Source organism: Hippocampus zosterae, chromosome 14 (genome assembly GCF_025434085.1).
Source record: "Hippocampus zosterae strain Florida chromosome 14, ASM2543408v3, whole genome shotgun sequence".
Lineage (NCBI taxonomy): Eukaryota > Metazoa > Chordata > Actinopteri > Syngnathiformes > Syngnathidae > Hippocampus > Hippocampus zosterae.
Genome location: NC_067464.1, coordinates 3863156 through 3886550, shown reverse-complemented (window position 1 = coordinate 3886550; position 23395 = coordinate 3863156). Strand labels below are relative to the sequence as shown.

Sequence of the window (23395 nt, the reverse complement as noted above, 5' to 3'; positions counted from 1 at the left end):
CATTATACTGTAGAGCACCGGTGTCAAACTCAAAGCCCGGGGGCCAAATCTGGCCCGTCACATCATTTTACGTGGCCGGCGAAATCTGATTGAACACGTCAATTTCCATGATGCTTTCGAAAATGTCTACATAAAATAAAAATTCTCATATGTAATAAATAAGAGAGATATTCTAAGCATGTTCTTGTGACCAAACCCCTCGTGATAGTAACTTAAGAGTTGAATCAACAGTTGTTTTTGACTTCCTTAGATAGTTTTAGTCATAACGGCAGGGAAATGGTAACTAAAACGTGGCCCGTGACAAAAATGAGTTTGACACCCCTGCTGTCGACCCTTTTATACCCTCACAGTGCAGAGATGCTGCCTACCTCGCACCGCTTGTCACTGCGTGGAAAGCCCAATGATGACCTGGTGGGATAAATTCCTTCCACTTTTGGCTGAGGCGCATATCATTTCACGGCTCGAATTGAGAAAAGATATGGAGGCATAAGAGAGATTCATCCATATTTCAACAAACCAAGATTTCATCCTTTCAGCGGCCATGCGTTTTGAGCGTTTCTTCACCTTTACATGTAAATATTTTCACACACACACACAAAAAAACATCAACACAAGGATGTTTTAGTGTGCGGAGTAGTTTTATTACGCAGAGGTTTTTGGGGAAACAATAGTTTCAACCTCAGATAAGAAAAAAAAATACAACAAGCTGATGTTTAGCGTTTTTAAATGACATATGAGTGTACAATCATGCTGTGCATCGTGTTGTCCTTGAAGCATAATCAGCGCCGAGATGTTTTGACTGGGGACTTGATGAAGCAAATTTAGGCACTTCTCAAGAATCTGGCAAACAAACACAAAAAAAGCTCCTTTTACATATGCGCAATATTTGCCTTCTGGTCCACGCCATTGTTTGGTTTACGATTCACATGATGGACAGCGTTGCAAAGTAGTTGCAGCGATACATTTTACGTCTGTCATTGTTTTCTATATAACGTAATCCAGTCAACACACACACACACACACACACACACACAAACCCACGCACACACTTTTCAAAGTGACATCTGCAGGAGTGTCAAAAGTCGCAAATGAGAAATTCTGCCGTTATTTGTACTTTTAGGCTGTAACTCGCATTGTGCTCTTTGTTATGTAGGACTAATTTTTGCTTTAAAGGAGACATTTTATGTCCCAGGTGTCTCGATAGCAAGACTATGACATGTTTTTTGTTAAAATATAAAAAATTAGAGACGTTTTTTTTAAAACTGCAGATTACCTGCCATGGAGAAAGTGGCTTGTTCGAGGGGCGGTTCCGTCTCATGTTGTGAGCTTGCCTGTCCGTGTCCGGTTTTGTTCCAATGAAAACCAATCGGCAGGATCGCCATTTTGTCAAATTACAGTGGGAGGGAAATATTCAGAATGGCGTTTTCAGAGATTTGGGAGATAACTCCAGATTTACTTGGTTGCGTAATTTCACATTTGATGGGTTGGCAGGCACTCCAAAGACCTAAGTAGTTGTACACAAGGGATTTTTTTTTTTAAAGCCCATTTTCCATAATATGTCACCTTTACTTCTAATGATATCTATTATTGCACGTGTCATCCAAGATTTCCTGTCTTAAAAATACTTTCCCCTTTTCAAAACGTTTTTTTTTTAAATATATATATCCTTCATTCGTGTGTGTGGTGTGCTTTCAGTACCACGGCGTCCGTTTTGGACGCGAGATTAGCATTTAGCTCAAGTGTTATGAATCTAAAAAGAACAGTATCAAAGCCAAGGGGACGGTTTTAACATGGATAAAAAAAAAAACGACAAAACAAAACAACAATGAGACACAGATGACATAATTAAGTCGGTTGAACGGGTTGGCGTAAGGGAGAGGAGGTCGCATGTTCTCAGTAGGTGCCTTTGGTGTGGCTGAAGATGGCGATGGGGAAATGTTTGACGTGCGACGACCACTGCGCCGCCAGCTGGAAAAACTTGACGTCGTTCCACTCCACGCCGTCAATCGACACTGAGCCACAAATAAACACAAAAAAAATCGAAACGGCGACACAATAATATCGGACAAATAAAATAAAACAATCAAGTTCATTTGAATTGAAGGCAATAAAAAAGGGCGAGTGAGGTAAATGTCAAATAAACATTTCATTGAGTAACACTTCAAAACACCGATTGAATAAAATACAAACAATTTGAAATGAAATTCAATTTACATCGAACGAGCGGAATTAAAACAAAAGAATGCATCAAATGGAGTCATTTGAGTAGAACTGTGACAAAAATGAACACGCAAAATGGCTTGGGGCAGTTTGTCTCCATGACGGACATGATTGATTATAAGACGCAGATTTATTTCTACTCGTGTTGTACTGAATGACGCCAGCGTCGTTACCTGTCAACATGTTGTGCTGGTGTTTGGCCGTGCAAATGAGACGACTGATGCCCTCGATCACCTGACTCTTGGACTCCACCTCCTTGTCTTTGCTCTTCTTTGGCAGGAACATCACTGCAACAACGCAACAAAAACTCTAAACTAATTATGCGGTTTCGTCACGTCTTGATTCCGTTTTGCGCATGTTCTGTTCTCATCAGCCGTCATGTCTTCTCCGGGTCAACCTCATCTTGTCAGTTTGTGAAACATTTGAAAAAGTTGACGTTTGATACTTTAGACATGGAACCGGCCTGACCCTTCTTGTTCTTCTCCTTGGTCACCACCGTCATGGACATGGTGGGGAGGGTGCCGGGCTCGGCGCCCCCCGCAGGCAGGCGGCTGACCTGCAGCGAGCGGAAATTGCACTTGAGCGTATTCTTGGCGGCGGAGGATGAGGAGGAGTCGCGCTTCTCCAAGTCCTTCTTCTTATCGGCCACCCAGTAGTCCACCTGAAGGCCCATCAGCTCGGCCTGACCCCCGGAACTGGGTGAGATGGACACACGTGGCGTCATCACACACATAATACATAAAGTACCCGGAAAATAGAATGCAATCGATAAATCTCTGTTCAAATAAAAATAAAACAAAAGCGTCCTTCGTATAATTAAAAATAAAATACCAGGGGGGCAAGAAAAACACTTAAAAAAACTATTTAAAAAAAACACTTTTAAGATAAAGGATATCTTATCTTATCTTATCTTAAAAGTGTTTTTTTAATACCAAATAAAAAAAATGTGATTGGATAAAATAAACATTGGAAAGGGCAAACAGGATACTCAGAAAATGATTAAAAACAATCAAAAAGCCTTTTTAAAAAAAAAGACACCCCACCTCACTCCAAACGCTCGTTCACCTGTACACGCAGAAACTTGTGTTGACGGACGGCGAGGAGGGCGGAGTGGGCGACGCTTGAGGCGGCGCGGCGAGCACGAGCGAGGAAGCGGCGGGCGCCGCGTCGTCCGAGTCGCCTTCAGAGGAAACGGGGGGACTTCAGGCAAGGCTACTTTATTCATACGGCACATTTCATACACGGGGTGTCACGTCCCGTGGTTGCCAGCAGAGGGCGGGCTTTCTGCCCGCCGTTTACACACCTGTCACCCATTAGGGAGTAATTGCGCAGCCTTTATTTGGACGCTCTGGCAGTCTACTCACTGCCGGAGAATTCCACGCCGTGCCAAAATTTCTCTCGCCCAATTCCTACTTGCATTTATTCATTGCCTCTTAGCCTTGTGCTGTATTTATGCGTCGTTGTTTCCTCTTGCGAGTGAAGCTTATATTCATTATTCTAATCTGACCCTCCTTGCCATCTTTTTCCGCAAGCGTTTTCTGTTGTCCTTTTATTTTATCCCTGGTCCCTATTTTGACTAGCGCTTTTAGTTATTCTCCCTGTCGGGTTATTTTGTGTTCGTTATTAAAGACTCCTTTTGTTATCTGACAAGATCTCTTTTTGTGTCTGCTATTTCGGGGATCCACTTCCTTATTTTGTTGTGCACGGAGCGATCATTCTATCGCTTCGGGCACAACGTGACACGGGGCAACTCAATGCGCTTCACAGAGAGCAAAATTAACATATTAAAATGACTACGAGAACGTATATTGACGACATTTAAACACTTAAAATACACTTAAAAACATTTAAAAAGAAAAGGAAAACAATAAAATGCATTGATTTTTCATGTATTCCATTTGCGTGCAGCCTAACAGCTAAATGCCACTTCACCATGTTTGCTTTGAAACCTGGGCCCCCACTTGAGGTTCCAGTCCCAATATTTTTGTCCATACAACAGTGGCGTGCCTTCAGTGGGGAACTCACCTGACTATTTTTCTTGCAAAAGGATCACAAGCATGTTCAGCATGTTTTGATGATAGTAGGACTGAACACGTTTTCTAAAGAATCTAATTGCATTTTTTTTTCCAAGAGCATCACTTAAAAAAAAAAAAAAAAGCCTTGCCTGCAGTTGCCGACGTTTGCTCCACTATTCCCACTTTAACCGTCTGCGGGATTGAAAGGATGACACGGAGACAAGCCGTCAGTGCTCGAATAGACGCATCAGTGATCCACGTGACAGGGAGACGTTACTCACGCCAACGAACGGGATGAATTTCTGACATGAGTCCTCATCGGGGCTGCAGAAAACATCAAAGAATGAAAGCACTGGATGACTTTTTAATTCACTACAAGAAAGAATCACTAAAAGCAAATGCGGGGGGGACGGAGGGGGAGCCATTTCATGTTAGTAACCTAAATTTCACATCAGGGTCATAACATTAGGTACACTAAATTATCTCATGACATAGGAAATACTTTGACCAATTACAAAAAATTACAATATCATTAAATCAAAACTTTTTTTTTTTGATGGAAGAACTCAAGCTATCCTCTCTCCCCCAAAATTATTTTATTCATTGTATATTCTTCAATGATCAGAATTTTTCTGTTCAATATCACAATCGGCATTAAAAAAAAAATCCAGATCATTTGGGCCCTAATATTTAATTTCACTTTATAGGGACTTTAAATCACGCTCCTGCAAATTGGCCAAAAAGTTCTTCTCAGTGGCTCAAATTGGATTGGATACAACTTTATTGTCAATGAATGAATGAATAAATGAAGGAAATGTAAAAAAAATGATGCGCCAATAAAATATTTTTTTGGGGGGGGGGGGGGGGGGGATTTGATTCCACGCTTACAGTGGATCTCATGACACCGTGTCCCTAATCTTATGACCCGGTGAGGATCATGCTTCCGATTGGCCGCCAATCAATGCGGGGGTCACGTGACCTCTTCCAAGCAAGGCGTGTGGTGAAACGTGAGGGGGGGGGAAAGCGAGTCGAAACTTAAGAAAAAAGAAAAGAAAAGAAAGCGAGAACCTCTCTACTCGACTTTCTTCTACTTTAGGGGCTATCACGCGATGCGCTATTTTCCCGTCCGGCAAGCGAAAAAATAGCTTTCACGCAGCGTCGAAAAGGGGAAGGATGTGGTGCGAGGTTGTTGATCTTGCCTTGAGGACACTTGCCATCGCCCCCCCAGGGAAGAAACGGACAGGCTACACAAGAGTGGGGTGCAGTGTGCGGGGAAGGGGGGGCATAGAAGAAGAAGAAGAACACATCTGAATGTAAAGCCCACGGTCGCCTAGCAACAAGATGCATTGTGATTTGGGCCATTGGTTAAAGATGCACATGCAAAATGGAAGATTTTTTTTTATTAAAATGGGGGGGATGAATTTTGACGGGTTAAGAATTACGATGGGTAACGTTTGTCATTTCGAGTCTTAATGTAGAATCTCATCAGAACTTTTTTTTTTTAATTAAATAATATAACTTTTTCTTGTACTGTGCATTTCGAACAAATTTCTTGTCATTTTTGTGACTTCTACCCCCAAAATTATGACTTTGTTCTCTTTAAAGCACATATGTATTTCTGGTGAGATGACAGCTTCATTCATGCCAAGTTATGACGTTACTCTCGCAAGATTTGTACTTTTCTCTCCCCAACTATGGCTTCATCTTCTTTCTTATCACGCTTGAGTGTATTTTTCCTTTCCAGTCAAAATATGCCACTCATAAAACGGCAACAACAGAGAGAGAGGGGGCAGAAAAATGGTGGCAAGATACACATGCGCGCCGCATGTGCACGCACGCACACACACGCACAAGTGGGTGGGTGTTGGGGGACATGACTGACGAGGCAGAATGAGAGAGCAACTGAAAATGGAGCACAATACCTGACGGAAAAATCAAAATGAAAGCTCTTTTTCCTTAAAAAAAAAACAAAACAAAAAATAACAACACAAAGCACACAACCATGTTATTTGCACAAGTACGCACAATGATGGAAACACACATACACTTATCTTTTAGCTTTTTTTTTTTTTTACAAAGAATAAACACACATCGGACTATTCGTTGGGTAGACCTGCACAAGCTTCGATGACATTCCCCTCAAAACAATGTCGCGTTTCTAAAGATCAATACTTTGAACGAAATGGTTCCCTCTTTAAATCGAACTTTAAATGAAAATAAATGAGTAACAAGTAAAATATTTTTATATTATGGTAATAAATACAATTAAATAAATAATTCGATAATAAAAATAAATAATATAATAATGAAAAAATTTTACTGGAAAGACTGAGTCTTGAGTTGTTTGGAGGGGGATGGCGAATTTCCACAGTTCGAAAAAACTGGACACTAGGCAAAATTTCTTCAGTGTTCTCTCATGAAAAGATTGAGTGAAACATTGATGAAAAAAAAATGTGAATGGGGTGTCTTCACTTATGCAAGATAGTGGATACAATTAGAAAATACCTCTTTTGTTTGTACGTGAGCATGGCCTCGGCGATGGGGAGCTGGTGCGCTCCGGTGGCGCCCAGCATGTACTGAGTCACCCTGGAAACCACATCTGGACTCTCCTGGACTGCACACATCGTATAAACACACACGCACGCACACACACACACACAGTTTTTTTTCCCTGATAATTTACTGTATATAAACACAAGTGTCATTGTGTATATTCTGGGACACGAAGCAAACACTTCTTGGAAAGGCCCACTTTGTCAGTTGCAAAATTCAATGCCATCTTGAAGAATGGAGACCCCCCCCCCCGCCGCCCTCCTTACCGACAACAGGAGCCTCGGACTTGTGAAAGAGGTCCTTCCAGGCGGCGTCTTGGAACAAAGTGTTGTATCTGTAGTCCATGGTGCCCAGATACTTGGACACGGGGTGTGGACCTGGACGTAACAGCACAGAGCATTTCATACAGAAAAAAAATGTATATATTATAATAATAATTGTAATGTTTGTAGACAAATAATTGGGCCTCTGGGTTTGCAAGCGCATTTCAGCGTGTAATTGAGCAATCAAGTAAATCTTTAGTCATCTGCTGATTTCTGAGAATTTGTCTGTGAGCGATCATTTCAGATTTAATGCAGCAATTCATTCCATTGTGTTGCTCCTTCTGGTGTGCCTGGCTTGGCCACCGGGAGGCGGTATAATACAGTTATGGAGACACAAATGGAGAAAAAGAACTGCTTCTTCGACCACTTCCACTGTTAAGAACCCAGTAAGGTGCTGTAATATTTCAGAGAGGATAAAGAATATATGCCTGTGAGTACTGTAGGATTGAGTCGAGTTGAATGCCTCCTTTACATCAAAATCCCCGTCAGAAACACCGAAACCATTCTGCGCAATGACAACTGGACAGAAGAGAAGGAGGGCTGCAGTACGCACCCAGCGGGATGATGAGGAAGCGCATATATCCGAGCCAGTCGGGGGTCTTGTGCGTCAGGTGGTCCACAAAGAGGCGGAGCACGGCGCTGAGGTAGTGCTGCGCACCGGCCACCGCAACCTTGATGGGGACCGGCGTCTGCGAGTTACAGTTGCAGCTGCGCTCGCACACCAGCACGCACACGCAGACATTGGATTTAACCCTTTCAGGATTGCAAATGATCACGCAAAAGAAACACTTGCAATGGAGCCCAAGTAATTCTGCCGAGCAACAAGCGAAAATGGAGCAAGGAGGAAAAAAAAAATGTACAACGGGGCGCTCACAATCTCTGTATGCGGGACACGATGGTGTTGAACGCCGCCTGGATGTCCGCCGTGCTGCAGGTGCACACCACGGGCAGGTGGTGGTTCTGGAGCATATCCGACAGGTACTGAAGGGAGAGCAGAAGGTGGGCTTGGAACAGGAGCTCTGGAAAAGAAATTTCCGAGGGTCAGCTCACCTGCCCCTGCCAGTCGGACGTGTTGATGAGAATAATGCTGTCGGGAAGCTGGTTGTCAGACACCAGGATGTGGTTGAGCTGGTCGTACACCGTCTTCCTTGGAATCTGCACGTATATAAGCGCTTTGAAAAAACAACAAAAAGAATCCTTCTTTCTATCTGTCACGGGTGGAATATTTTTCAGCAGGAATTCAGGTCACACTTCAGAAAGTGGCAACTACGGAAACAAGGGATGGAAAGCGAGTCCACCTATCGTTTGGACTTTAAGGTTGTGACGCATCAAACTTTAGAAGCGGTACGATGCGCTGCAAGTTTTTGCAATTCAAAGTCTGCGTTTCTGTTAAAATAATATTTTTGTTGTTTTTAACTTCACAATACTGATTTATCCTGCACATAAGAAATACACACAAAAAACTAATACTAAAGCAAATTTTAAAAAACGAAGCTAAAAATAAGCATTTTGAAAAAACGGGTATGAATAAAAAATAGCCACATTAATTACTGACACAATGTACCATATTTTCCGCACTATAAGGCGCACCTAAAAGTATACGATTTTCTCAAAAGCCGATGTGCCTTATATAAGGATCAATATTCAGATTTCGTGGACATAGTACTTGAAATTTTCTGTAAAGTGCTTTGTTAGAGTTACAGCGCTTGTGAAAACTCAATATAAATAAAGCACGTCGGCTTCACAGTGCAGAGGTACCGGGTTCGATTCCAGCTCCGGCCTCCCTGTGTGGAATTTGCATGTTCTCCCCGGGTCTGCGTGGGTTTTCTCCGGGTGCTCCGGTTTCCTCCCACATTCCAAAAACATGCGTAGCAGGCTGATTGAACACTCTAAATTGTCCCTAGGTGTGAGTGTGAGTGTGAATGGTTGTTCGTCTATGTGTGCCCTGCGATTGGCTGGCAACCGATTCAGGGTGTCCCCCGCCTACTGCCCGGAGACAGCTGGGATAGGCTCCAGCACCCCCCGCGACCCTAGTGAGGATCAAGCGGTACGGAAGATGAATGGATGTATTGTATTGTATTCCCTTTAGCGTAGCTCCATCTAGTGGATGCATAATGCAACCACAGCTACTATTGTAGCTTCTATTCCACTCGCCTTATAATGCGGTGCGCCCTATATATGAAAACGGTTTAAAAATAGGCCATTCGTTGAAGGTGCGCCTTATACTCCGAAGCACCTTATTGTGCAAAAAATACAGTATATAATTACTACACAGGGAAAGTGTTGGTTTGAGCCATTGGGGGTGGGAATTTATCAAAATGGGACCACCTCTACCTCGATTTGAGCCAAGAAAAACCCAGTTAGTGCGCACTTACTTGCAAGTGGCTGCGAGTGTCCAGCGCCCGCTCGTTGTCCAAACTGTTGGCCCGCTCGTTCAGAGGCCGGCTGGGCTGGCGCTCCTTCAGCGACGTGCTGCGACCTCGCCTGCCCGCCATCTTGGGCTCCTGCCTGGAAAAGTCAAATAAGAGGATGAGAGAGAATGGATGGATGTATACAAAAAAAAAAAAAAAACACATATTCCTGACCAGTTGGTTGACCTGTTGGACGAAATGATGAGCGACTCCGTCTTGGTCATCTTGCCACTCGGGGGAAGTCTGTCCAAGAACGTGTCCATGTTGTCCATCTCCAGCTCCGTGGTCGGCGTCACGGCCTCTGGATGCTCCTTATGAAAAATCGGAATCGCTTCCTTTGATATTGATCAGCATCACTTTGTGTGTGTGTGTGTGTGTGTGTGTGTGTGTCCACTCACGTAGGAGATATTGTCAGACACATTGTCCTCACCAACACATTTGTTTCTATCAGCTTCCATCTGAAAAAAAAAGTGCACAAACGTATGAATATAAATACGATCGATGGTATTGATGATTGCTAAGTTGATGCTCTGACCGGGCTGGGGGGCTCGCGGTGGCTACGGCTGCTGTGGATGCTCCCGATTTCTGTCTGCGAGCTGGACAGGGATATACCCTCAAAATACGGCCTAAAATAGTACAATAAAAAAACTTTTTTTTACTCCTTTCATTTTCTATGCTGTGTAATAAAATGAGTCTTGAAACACGTTTTCTTTTCATTTAGTATTTACGATATTTTAAGAGAAAAAATAATTTTAAAAAAAGTTCATATCACGCTCACACATTCTTACTTGAGTTTGGGTTTGGGTGTGCTGAGGACGCTGTCGTCGTCATCCAGCTCGGGTCCGCTGTCGCTGGGGTTGTCAAACTCAACGCTATCCAGGTCCAGATCTTCCTCCTCCACCTCAGGAGGAATCTCGGCTGGATCCTGCTCCGAGTCAAGAAACTTAGTACATGTACAGATGTAACTGTATTGCCTCATGTAGGTCCAGTCGGTCTTTGTTATCATGACGTTTTGGTCACCTCGTCGGACACTCTGAACCTCTTGAGGAGGGCCACCACTCTCTGCTTGAAGTTTTGCTGCTAAAAGACCACAAACAATGAACACAAAATCAACAAAAAGTCTGCATGCTGTGCAGCATTAGCTATAGGTTAGAGTTTTTGTTGGCGTCCCCCTCACTTTAGTATTAGCTTTAGTTTTAACTTTGGTTTCGGGTGTTTTAGCTTTAATCTTAGCTTTAGCTTACATCTCATGTTTACCCTCCGTAGTAGCTTTCGCGCTAGCTTTCTTTTCAGCCTTAACGTTCATTTTAGCTTTCACGCCAAGTTCATTTTCAGGCTTTGGATGAAATTTGTGAAGCTTTAGCGTTAGTTTTATTTGCGTTAATGTATACTGTAGCTTTATTTCTAGTTTGTCCTTGAGTTGAAATTGTAGTTTTACCCTTGCTTTAAGCTAGCTTTCATTGTAGCTGAAGTCTTAGCTTTATTTTACAGTTCACCCTCTTTGGATTAGCTACATTTTATTATTTCGTTTTTTTTACTAACTCTTGTGATGGATGCCGTTCTGACGATGGACCTTCTCTGCTTCTTTGGCTTAAGCACATCATAGTCATCATCTTCCAGATCCTGAAGACCACCAAAATACCCAGAAAAGTGCTTTAACGTCAGTCCACGTTCCCCCCCCCCCCCCCTCTTTTAATCGAGAAAATCTCACCTGAGCCTGTGCTGCATCATCGCTGGCTTCCTGCTCAGAGGAGAAGCTCTCATACTCCTCCTCTGAGTAGTTATCTGCACAACAAGAATCATTTATCACTACTCAGACATGCTGTCACATAAGAACAACTTTCCTGGATAAACGTCCGCTGATGGACCTTCCGTAATAAAAACTGAACAAATAATACCAAATTTTGTAGATTACTATAAAACATTTCCATAGCAATTTTGAGAAATTATACAATGCTAATATGCTAACAGTAGGTCTACAACATTGAATCCTGAGGACAGAAAGCGCAAGGGCAAAGCCATGAGTTATTCATTTGCGATTACGGAAGATCCACCATTCATTGGGCACTATATAAAAATTCCGATATCATGATTAGGGAGAGGGAGTGAATGTCGAGATAGACGCTGAAGGTGGTACCGGAGCATTTGATCTTGTGTCCGGCCTGCATGCTGCCATCCTCGTGGTCGATGGGCTGGCTGGAGAGTGAGAATATCCAGATCTCGGCCACCTTCCCCAGGAGGTCCTTCTGGTGACTGCAGAGAGGCAGCACCTGGCCTCCCTCCGTTGGGTGCTGCATCACCTGAGGGACGACAAAAAAAATGTTGGGAGGCGCGTCTTAAGGTAGTAAGAAGCGCGTAAAAAGTGGTATCACATACGATCATATTTGCTGATGACACGTCTAAGAGAGCGTATGTAAAAATGGAAGGGCCATAAGATTGACCCTTGAGGAACACCCCAGGAAAGGGGGACAGACTCAGATTTACGAGTGCCAATAACCACTGGAAAAGACCTACAGTATTTGACCACCAGTATACAAACTGGTTAAAAAGTTCTCTGTCACTGCGGGAAGCGAGCGGTTGCCGGTACCTCGGCCATGTCGATGGAGCCCGCAGCCAGCGTCTTGTAGCCCAGGATGGTGCGGTTCTTGTAGCGCTTGCGTCTCTGCAGCAGGATCTGAAGCTTGTTGCCCTCACGCTTCAGGAAGTGTGGGTACTGATCAAGGGGAAAACATCAAGAAGTCACTTTTAACTGTCAGTTATTTGAATAGTTGAGTGAGTGTGTGATTTAGTTGGTGTGAGTGATTGGACAGGATGTTGTTATGTCTTTGCACCTGCAGTGAAAAGGTGAGGGCCAGCTCTGTCTCCACAGACCCAGTGGGCGGCAGCACGATCTCATGGGACCTCAGAATGCGCTTGGAGCCCTGAAGACACACACACACGCGCGCACGAGCGCACACACACCACATTCACCAATAAATACCACACTTCCTGTTTTGTATTTTTCAACTAACTCATTGTGCTACATCAAAGCATATCGCCATGTTTTTTTCCCCTACTTGAATTTTGACGGCGATGACCACAGAGATGAGCTCCTTGTCAAGTTCTTTGAGCACCACCAGCTTTTTCAGAGTCAGACTGCAAAGCCTGAGGGGGAGAAAAAAGTCAACGTCATTTGGAAGTTGTTGTAGTACCTGATTATCTCAACAGAGGGCGATATTTTCCCTGCCACAATAACCCATTGGTTCGTTTTTGTTTCATGACGCAGCAGATAGAATGACAAGTACACGTAAATTCCGATATATCAGTTATTTTAAAATCCACGTTTATTTATATAGTCCTTCAACAAAAAAAAACTGACGCTCCAAGGGTGTCACAAGCCCATAGCTCACAAATGTATTTAAAATAAAATGAAAAGACCAAATAAATGACAATGATATTAGCATGGAAGAAATGAAAATGAAAAACATTATTTAGTCATCATATCAAAATTTGATTGGAAAAAAAAAATTCTAACGAATTATACAAACAGAAAACCTTTGGAAAACACATTCAGACACCTACACGAATCACATAAATGAAGAGTACATAATTCTAGTTTCCTGGGCTTGTGCCAACACAACCAAACGGGCACCCTGGAGGAGACTGTGGAGTGGGGTCCGTCCCGGGGGTGGCATTGTCTGAGTGTGAGACAGCCGGTGGGAGTTTGGGGGGTGTTTTGAGACACTTCCTGCACGAGACAAAAGTTAGTGGGCGAGGACCACTTTGGTTCTGTTGAACTAAATTATTCCAAGAGGCTCACGATGAATCATCTCCTTTTGAGAGCGCCCCGTAGTGCACTTCGTACCACTGACCTCACCGATTAAACATTTGCCAGGGAATGGTTTCCCCATTGCTGAAAAGCTGTTTTCTTGCCAGCTTGCTGCCTCACACAGCAGCGAAAGGACAGGGTGGCCACACAGAAACAGAATCTGTCTTTTTTTTCAATTTTTTTATTTTCTGGATTATTTTTGGTTCTCCATATGTCACATTGTGCAGGCAACTTGTTGCTTGGCAGATTCTATGATTTTTTTTTAATGATACTTAACTTTACAACAAAAAGGAAGGAAATAAATGAATGTTTTACATTTGTCTTATGTTGTAATGTCTTAATGTCTGGAAAAAAATAAAGTCAAAAATTGATTTTAGAATATCTAATATAAACCGATTTAATTGGCGAGCTGATGAATCGGTCTGGCTATAAATCAACACATTCTGAAAATTGGCTAAACGGCGTCTCATATCTTGAAAAACTCATCATTCGGGTATGACAGTTACGAACGCAAAAAAAAGAAAACGCACGCAGCGCAAAAAAAATGGCTTCGAATGAAACGGAGTAAAAGCAAACATTGAGACAAGCGGGACAACAATGCCAGGTTTGAGGCATCTTTCAAAGGCGACCTTTCTCATAGCACGATTGCGGTACGCGAGCCCCGAGACGCCCCAGGCACGACCCCCGCCCCCCCGCCCCCCATCAAGGCACGCATTGTTTTCTCCGGCAGGCCTGCGCGGTGACAATAGGCGCATTCTGTGTTCCGGTTCCGAGTGTGGTGCCGCTCGGGATCGGGATGCGAAGGCGGATCGAACTAAAATCTCTTCCAGCCACGCTTAGTGCTAGGATGTTGTTCGTCGTGTTAGAATAGCTTTTAAAATAATAACTTACTGATCTGTATTCTGGGCGGCCCGGTAGTCCAGTGGTTAGCACGTCGGCTTCACAGCGCAGAGGTACCGGGTTCAATTCCAGCTCCGGCCTTCCTGTGTGGAGTTTGCATGTTCTCCCCGGGCCTGCGTGGGTTTTCTCCGGGTGCTCCGGTTTCCTCCCACATTCCAAAAAACATGCATGGCAGGCTGATTGGACGCTCTAAATTGTCCCTAGGGGTGAGTGTGGGCGTGAATGGTTGTTCGTCTCTGTGTGCCCTGCGATTGGCTGGCAACCGATTCAGGGTGTCCCCCGCCTACTGCCCGAAGACCCCTGGGATAGGCTACAGCACCCCCAGTGGTGGGCCAGTGGAAAAGCAGGATCCTAGTGAAGATCAAGCGGTTCGCAAAATGGATGGATGATGTGTATTCAATGTAAAATACAGATAAGAAGATAAGATAAGAAATCCTTTATTAGTCTCGCAATGGAGAAATTCCCAATTCACAGCAGCTAAGTTAGGAAAGGAAGAAGTCGAAGAACAAAATATAGGAGCTTCTGGAAAGGCAGCATTCATCATAGCTGTCAATACATTACTTTCCTTATACCCCCTCCCATCTCATGCTGTTCTCTATTAAACACAAATCGAAGTGAGGTTGGTTTTGGCTGAGCTGCTTCCGGGTTTGTTTATGTCGTCTGTCTGTGTAATAAAGTGTTGGCCAACGAAAAACACCCTGGAGTGTGTGCACGGCTGCGCCTCCCATCTGCTCTGTTTGTGCTGCACGATGTTGCGAGTCGCACGCACTAGACAGCTGCTGATTTTTTTTCTCACACAGACACACACACACACACACATTCCTGCACTTGTGGCACAGTGAGGACCAAGTAAAAAGGCCTAAACACACACACACACACACACACACACAGTCACCCCAAAGGACACATGGCCTGGCGAGCCTTTGCTGAGGTCAGCATGGCACTTTGATGAAGATTACGCAATGACTGTCACATGACACTCGGGACGGACAAGAGTTTCGGGACACAAATTCCATCGGTCCGTGTGGTCGGTCACCACCTCGCTCCCCTCGATGCAAGTAGATTATAACGGCGAAAAGTGAAAATTCATTTGAACTGCCTTTTCATCCAGATGTGAACAGATTTTTTTTTTAAATGTCAACTTCCATCTGGTCGGTCAAAAACAGAGTACCCGGAGAAAAGCCACTCAGTTACGGGACCACAGGATGGGCGGACCCGGGAATCGCATCCATGACCTCTGTGCTGTGAGATGCGCTGACCACTTCACCATCGTGCTGCCCGACTTGAACCATCCATCCATTTTTTTAAATCGCTTATCCTCACAAGGGTGCTGGAGCCTATCCCAGCTGTATAGGAGCGGGAGGGGGGGGGCACACCCTGAACTGGTCGCCAGCCAATCGCAGTGCACACATAGACGAACAACCATCCGTGCTCACAATTTAGTTTGAGAATGTTCAATCAGCCTGCCATGTTTTTGGAATGTGGGAAGAAACCGAAGTACCCGGGGAAAACCCACGCAAGCACGGGGAGAATATGAAAAATCCTCACAGGAAGCCCGAGGCCGCACCCATGACCTCTGGACTGTGAAGACGACACATTAACGAGTCGACCACCGGGCCGCCCCGACTGCAACCGTCAAAAGTGAAAACATTTCACAGTAAGGCAACGTTTTTAAAAGCTTTTTTTTTTCCCTCCGCGTCTACTTTTCGGGGTTATTGGGGGGCAGACTTCAATTCCACTTCCATTACAGAAGAAGCCAGATTGGAGATTGAAGACATTAAGTGAAGGCTTGACATTGCTTTCACGCACTCTGGGTTCTCTTTCTTCTTATTATTATTCTTTTTTTTCTTGTGGGAAATTCCATTAATTTTCAAAGGCTCTATATTAGCATTTGAGGCAGTAGAGTGCTGACACGCGATACTCGATCAGGTGATCATCTTGTGGGCCAATGGAAAAGCAGGAAGTGAGGAAATGCAATTCTGAGCGCCGCCTGCTGTTTATTGATTTCAATAAACACGTTTGGGCATTTTCTGCACTGTACATTTGAAATCACGTCCTCTTTTTGTATAATAAAGGGATGAAAATTTGAATGGAATCTTTTTTTTTTTAATATGATTAATCAACTTTTAAAAAAAAAAGTGGTTGACTGTTGACTATAAACTCGATAAATGTGACGTACGTCCCCATCAAACGATTGGACGCGCTCTTCTGTCTCGAGCATGCATGTGGAGGCACACGAGAGTACAGGAGCTCCTAATGCACCTCACACAGTGAAAGCGTGCGCCTGGGCTCCCCTTTGTCTATAATGCATGTCCGCTTGTTAACCTACATCAGCAGCACCGGCCGAGAAAAGAGAGAGAGAGAGAGATGATTTCCATGGTAACGTTGGATGTGGAAAAATCAAAAGCGCACGAGCCAGGTACTCGGTGTTCTTGGAATTGAGACACAGTGTCCTCAAAGTCAGTGACTTGTTGCTAGGCAGAATTCGTGGGGCTTTAAGAGCTGCAATGGTACTGTAATGCCCTCGCATGTGGGCAAGGGGAGCCGTAGCCAATAAAGGCACACACCCGACGCACAAATACCACAGTTTGCACAGGAACAACCCGTGAATAAACCAGTTGGTTTCTTCACATTCTCTCCTTTTTTTATGGTTAATTATATTGTTATTAATTATACTTGCAAATTCTGCCTAGCAACAAGTGTGTCGTGAGCCGCTGAGTGAAAACGGTCGGCTATTTCAGCCATTTAAAAATCTGCGGGCCAGAGCGCTTTCATGCGAGTGTCGCAATGTGGAACACATCAACACACAACACACACACACACACACACACACTCACACAAAATCATAAATATTGAGACACAGTTGTCACTGAGCATCTTGCTAATTCACTAACAATACGCGTTAAGTAGACGACGTTAAACAAGTGACCTCAGACCACACACACACGTACACACGCTGTGTACAATCCATCAGCTGTGGCTCCTCCACATTATTCAGATGTCTGCCGTCGGCTCTTCGGTGTTCAGATGCTCATGCAATATTCAGCAGTGGGATTTACGGGCTGGCTCGGGACATGTAAGTATGACTCTGTGTGTGTGTGTGTTTGTGTGTGTGTGTGTGGTGTAGCCCAAAATAGATTTTGAGCCCAACCTGTCAGACCAAAGAAGAATATGCTATGACAGGACGAGTCTGTGAATGAGCGATGCTGCACATGCAAATAAAAGTAATGATATGGCGCTGTGGAAGTAAACAGGCATAGTATATATTCTTTATCCTCGAATAAAAACTTTGACTTCATCCATGGGAATACTTTTACAGGCCGTAACATTAAGTACACCATGTGTATATGTGTTTAGTTGTGTAGTACCTCATAAAGCCATAAAGACACTTTGGACTTGTGATTTGTTTTGTCTCACACACACACACACACACACGCACACACAATAATAACGAACAGGTGAGTCAGTGAGGCAAAGTCTAAACTCCTTACTGGCGTTTGCGTCTCAGTGGATCATTCAAAGCTAAAAGCTCGCCTCCTCCACAGCCTGAAGAGAGAAGAAGATGTTTTCTATCTTCGCAACGGGGGAAATGCCACGACTTGAGAGTCCAAAGTCAAAATTCATAGATTTTCATCTCTCTTGTGGAGTCGCATTTCAGAAAAAAAAAAATAATCAGTTGCATTTTTGCTAACTCGGATTAATTAACTGGTAAAGTATTTTTAAAATACAAAATCCATAACGTAATTTATACTTTGCATTGGGTCGCATTAAAAACACATGAGTTCAAATGATGGAAAATTCTAATAATTAAGTTTAATTTCGACACACACTCATTTGTATTAGCAAGTAACTCCAACAGATTCATTATTCATGAATCGCTTTTCCCCCACCTCCAATGATAAAAGGGAAGAGAAAAATGGATAAAAATAAAAAGTCATTAAGATGATCATCTTTTTCTCTCGGGAGACTCTCGGGATACGCAACTCCTCCTTCTCATCATCATCATCATCATTTATTGATAGAGGCGGCCAAGACCTCGTGTCAGGCTGCTTTTCATCTCGAATATTTTTGGCAGCGGTCTCACGCCGCCGCCTTTTAATTAGCCTCTCACGCAGGCACAAACACACACGTGCTTATCTGGGGGGGGGACGATACGATCTGGATGGCTCCCACGGAGGCGCGAGAACATTCTTTAGATTTTCCTAAACGAATTAAAGATGAATGAGGAGGAGGGGCGACCGAGCGCTTCAGGAGCAGCAAGCGGCCAAGCGATGAGGGCAGGAAAGAAACGAACAAGCGAGAGAAGACAGGAAGTGGAAAATGAAAATGACAGGAATTTATATTTTCACAATTGCCAAATCATTTATAGTGGGCGCTAATGACATGAGGATTGCGAATTACGTGTAGATTACTGAATTGTCTCATTGAGTTAAAGACCACTTTTGGAAACAACAGATCAATGGACAGTGTGAAACTGTGAAACAGTGAAACTGTGTTCCAGGCAACTCTAAAATAGCCGATTAGCTCTTTTCGTCTCCAGACTTGGCCGCAGCGCCGCTTAAGGGATCTGCGGAGGCATCAGGAGACTGTCACATGCTTCGTGGGTTCCGCTACTCTTGTTTAGATAAACAGGCATAAAGCTGGCTCAAACACACACACACAAAAAAATAAAATAAAAAATGTGGCGGCCATGTTGGCGCCGTGCCCATCAAAGACACCTCATGGACATGGGTGGCGGCCATTTTAGCAAAGGTGGTGGCTGTCCCATTCAAGCTAATGGAAAGCGTTGATGTTAGCTTAGCAACACGTGTCGTTTCTACATGTTCATATTGATGGCTTTTATTTACTAACACACGAGTCACCCCACACTCTTTCCAAAATGTTATTTTTGAAAAAAAATACACCGCTGTTTTGTTTTTTGTTTGTTTTTTTATAAAGTGCTCATCTCGTTTTACGATGGCATACAACTGCACTTCATCACACAGACTGACTATCATTTCTTTTTTTTTTTTGATCACAATAAATACAAACTGCTAAAGCAGCCTGCCAAGTGGTGCTTTCATCAATTACTAATGTCTGTTAAGTCAACATCTGGACACAAATCAAACAGCTTCCAGGTCATAAACGAGGAAAAGCGAGAGCGCGCGACTGCCAAAATAATAAATCAATGTTGAAAAATTATAAGCACGACAAAATAACATTTGAGGAAATGAATCAAAATGCAGGCGCTGGTGACAAATGAGAATATCAACATCTGACAATTACATCACAGGAAAACTTCCCAATAATTAAATTTAAAAAAAAAGAATTTGCTTGAGTGATGAAAGGAAGAAAGCCTGTAAAATGAATAAAGTGAGCTATGCTAGCAGAAAAAAAACAATCTGGCAAAAAGCCGTTCTGGACAATAGCGTTCATTAGTGAGAGTCCCCGCTAATCTGCTAACGCGGCCAAGTGGAGCTTTGGAAGCGGTCAAATCAACTTTTTTTTTTTTTTTAATTTCCCAGAGCGCGGACTGGAAACGTTCATTTAGTGGCAGGAAATGGCTGCTGTGTTGATGTGTGTGCGCGTGCGTGCGTGATTACGATGTTTAAATCCCACAAATGGCAAGCATAATCAACGTCCTCGGAGGTTCTTTGTAACACGCAGCTATTGTGTGCTTACATATTAGCAAACCAAGGAAGGAAAAAACGGAAATAGGTACACGCGAAGAAAGGAAGGAAAAATGTGAATTAAAAAGTGTCTCTGAGGAAAGGAAGGAAGGAACAAAGAAATTGCAGAAGGAAGGAAGGAAGGAAGGAAGGAAGGAAGGAAGGAAGGAAGGAAGGAAGGAAGGAAGGAAGGAAGGAAGGAAGGAAGGAAGGAAGGAAGGAAGGAAGGAAGGAAGGAAGGAAGGAAGGACGGAAGGAAGAAAGAAAGATCAAGGGAAGGATGAAAAAGATGCCAAGGAAACATCTGAAAAATATAATAAAATGATTTTATATCAAAATATTTACTTACATTCGGCCTACACTGTATGCTAAGTTAGCTACGTATGCTAACCTGTCTTGTTGTGTCGCATTGGGGCCAATACAGCCGCAATTGAGCAAAGTTAGCCTGTCCGAGTACAATATTTCAGTGTGTGTGTGTGTGTGTGTGTGTGTGTGTGTGTGTGAGTGATGCTAACATCAGTGTGGCTTCCCACAGAGAAGATTCCCTGGATGCAGGAGGGGGAGGAGAACAACAAAAGTGGGCGGCGTCCGAACAAAGAGAAGCTCTCGCCGCCTTCTCCGCCGTCCTACTCTGCATTCTCGCAGCGCGAGCATCCCTTGTGGACAAAAGAGCGAGTGTCCCAAGTGTCCCGCGCATCACCAGCCAGGCGTCTTTCGCTTCTTTCTCACATAAATTCTGCAAAATTGCCACATCAGAGTCGAAGTGCTGGCCACTACACTACAGAGACACGTCGGGAGTTTTGAATCCAAAGATGCAGTAAAATTGGCACATCAAGGCCACAACGTAAGGTCTCAAGCCACTTTCACACAGAGAATCTGAAAATTTCCTTTGTGTCTTTGGATTCTTCAATACAGAGATCCTGAAAACCTGCCTTTCACGCAGAACCCCACAAAGTGAGATATTGCAGTCATCTCTCGCCTCTGTCGCACAAAACTCTTTTCAATTTTTTCTCAATTTCAATTTCAACATCAGAGCTTTTCATACAGAACCCAGTAAAGAAGAAATTGTTTTACTTTTTAGGCCTGTTTTGCCAACAGCATCACGCAGCATCAGCTATGTGGCTAACAGACACAAATCTTTATTTAATTCAATCATGAGACTTATGATTGCGCCTGATCAAATTTGCCTAGCAACAAGTGACCTGGCCACGACAATGGGAGCAATTAATTGTGTGGTTGGAAAGAAAATGTAGCATTAGCGCCACAATTAAGCATCAAAAAGACTGATTAAGCGTGTGGGCGCATGTGACTTGGAGAAGCTTGACCGCCTAATAGCCTCGCGCATATGAGGTCCCCCTCAGAGCCCTACGGGCAAGGCAAAAAAAAAAAATGATGGCGGATATGGATTAGATAAGGAAATAAGAAGTCACTGCTCCCAATTAAGAACAAAGATATTCACGAGGGACACTCACGCTGAAACTAAAAAAAATAGCCACTGAAACATCACTTCACTAAGCTCGAAAGGAGTTTCGCACATGAGCATTTAGGCTAATTTTAGCGGACCCATTTTAGAATAACAATCATACGATTCTAAGGAGCATTCTTTGTGAGTCCATTCTCATATCCTTAGTTTAGTTTAGCATAATGATACTAGATTTACAAATGGACCCCAGAGTTTAAGTCATTTAACATACTTCATCAGCGAAAGCTTTGGTTAGCATATTACCGGTACTTTCTACATTATGCTAGTATTGTGACATTATCTTTGGCTTACTTGACCATAATTAATTAAAATACAATTTATCTTTGATCTGTATTTAGCATACTTAAATAGTCCAGCTTCGAGTAGCAAATACTAACGTACACTATGTGCTCTAGTATCCTCAAATTAGTTTAGCATAGTGAGTCAAGGTGTTAATTTAGTACCTAACAACTTCATGAGGCTACTGAGCTTTCATTGGTGGAAAGTCGAATTTAATTTAAGAAACTTTCGAGTTTAGCATAGTCTGCAAATGTCATTTTATCTTATGGTGTCAAACTCTTTTTTTTGTTGAGAGACACTAGTTACAGCTTCCATCAGAGGGCCGTTGTCATGGTGAAACCAAATACTATACTGTAAATGTTTTAAATCGTCTGATTGTGTCATTACATTACATTACATCACTAGTTCTAAAATCAGAAAGGAAGGATAATAGCTTGTTCATTTATTATTACTGTAAAAGGGGTAATATTTTCCTGGAAAATTGCAATGTAATTATTTATTGCACATGCCAATTTGAAATTTGGTACAAATTGTAACAAGGATCGTGGAAGTTGACACACATGCTTTTGTAGGCTTCATACTGTATAATGATAATGATGTGGTGGGCCAAATCTGGCCCACGGGCCTTGAGTTACACACCAGCGCATTTGATGGTGAAGGTGTACCTAATTAGGTGTCCTATTCTCATTTAAAATGTATTATTGTAGCATAAATGTACATTTGTGTTCCTTTGATCCACATCATGTTTAAAAAAAATATGGATTTAAATCAAATCAATGTTTTTTGGGATGATATTAACCCTGAAGTTAGAGGGCGAGGGGGGCATTTGGGTGTGTAGCATCCCGCCCAATTGCATGCAGCCCTCCATCACAACACATGACTGGATGCGGCCCATGAGCCCTCATTTCTGGGCTTGGGTATCCACTGCAACAACCCCCGTGTGGTCATGGTAGCGATGCCCTCGGTGAAAGTTTTAAAAGGACGCCGCATGCATGCGGGGGGTGGGGGTGCGACGGCGGGATTACCTCGGGATGCAGTTCGGGGACGAACCATCGATTTCCCACGTTGCGAACAAATTCATCGGCACCGGTCTGTTGAGAGCCCCGCTGCCGGGGAAGCTTAGTCGGCCACTTCTCTCAGCCATGGTGCCCGGGTCGCGTTCGTGCACGCCGGCTCAAGTGTTGGACGTGAGTCCGGGAAAAGAGGGGCGTCCCTCGGTCACGGTTAGTGCCACGGTCGAAGGACGAGCCTCGCTGTCTCTCCACCCCAGCTCCTTGTCGCTTTGCTCGGCTCCGTAGAGGTGCGGTGCGGGTATGGTGGGGGGCGGGACGTGGGGAGGGGAGGGGGGCAAGCCCGGGTGGAGCGAGTGACCGAGGGGCTTGTGGTGCCCACCACGCTGCTCCACGTTCAGCATTGGAGTGCAGATTAGTGGCTCACAGGCACACGGGTGGGGCGGAGCTGGAACACACTTATTTTCAGGAGGGGTGTGGGGGGCGCTACATTTGAATTCATACTATTTTATCTAAATGTACATTTTGACATTGTCAGCGCGTCGACATTTACAGTAATTCCAGTGGAACAAGATTTCTCTCCAAATCGAGAGTTGATTTGAAGATTATTTTGAGAATATTTCCACAAACTTCACCGATGTTGCAGAGCAAAATATATTTGACATAAGCGACAATAAAAATGTTGCCGTCGTATTTTCCCTTGGGCAACATTTGACCCACATTCACTTGTTTACTTGCCTGGTTG

At 43.6% G+C, this 23395-nt stretch overlaps 1 protein-coding gene across 5 annotated transcripts; it reads right to left on the bottom strand.

The window, feature by feature from the left end:
- Window positions 1-619: 619 nt before the first annotated feature.
- pacs2 (phosphofurin acidic cluster sorting protein 2) lies at window positions 620-22973 on the bottom strand. 5 transcript variants are annotated; one of them, XM_052086409.1, is made up of 25 exons: window positions 22666-22973; window positions 12579-12666; window positions 12354-12443; window positions 12110-12235; window positions 11660-11822; window positions 11234-11307; window positions 11065-11145; window positions 10543-10599; window positions 10311-10447; window positions 10058-10148; window positions 9921-9980; window positions 9697-9833; window positions 9487-9619; window positions 8162-8266; window positions 7986-8092; window positions 7665-7819; window positions 7055-7165; window positions 6741-6849; window positions 6158-6190; window positions 4517-4559; window positions 4385-4427; window positions 3286-3400; window positions 2689-2915; window positions 2394-2507; window positions 620-2012 (listed from the first exon to the last, which is right to left on the bottom strand). In XM_052086409.1, exons 1-25 carry the CDS (start codon window positions 22782-22784, stop codon window positions 1894-1896), a joined length of 2637 nt encoding a protein of 878 aa, XP_051942369.1. In that variant the 5' UTR covers window positions 22785-22973; the 3' UTR covers window positions 620-1893. The 5 variants fall into 5 exon arrangements, with proteins under 5 accessions (XP_051942369.1, XP_051942368.1, XP_051942370.1 ...); XM_052086408.1 differs by having other exon boundaries at window positions 10543-10602; window positions 22666-22972; XM_052086410.1 differs by having other exon boundaries at window positions 9709-9833; window positions 10543-10602; window positions 22666-22972.
- Between the last annotated feature and the right edge of the window lie 422 nt (window positions 22974-23395).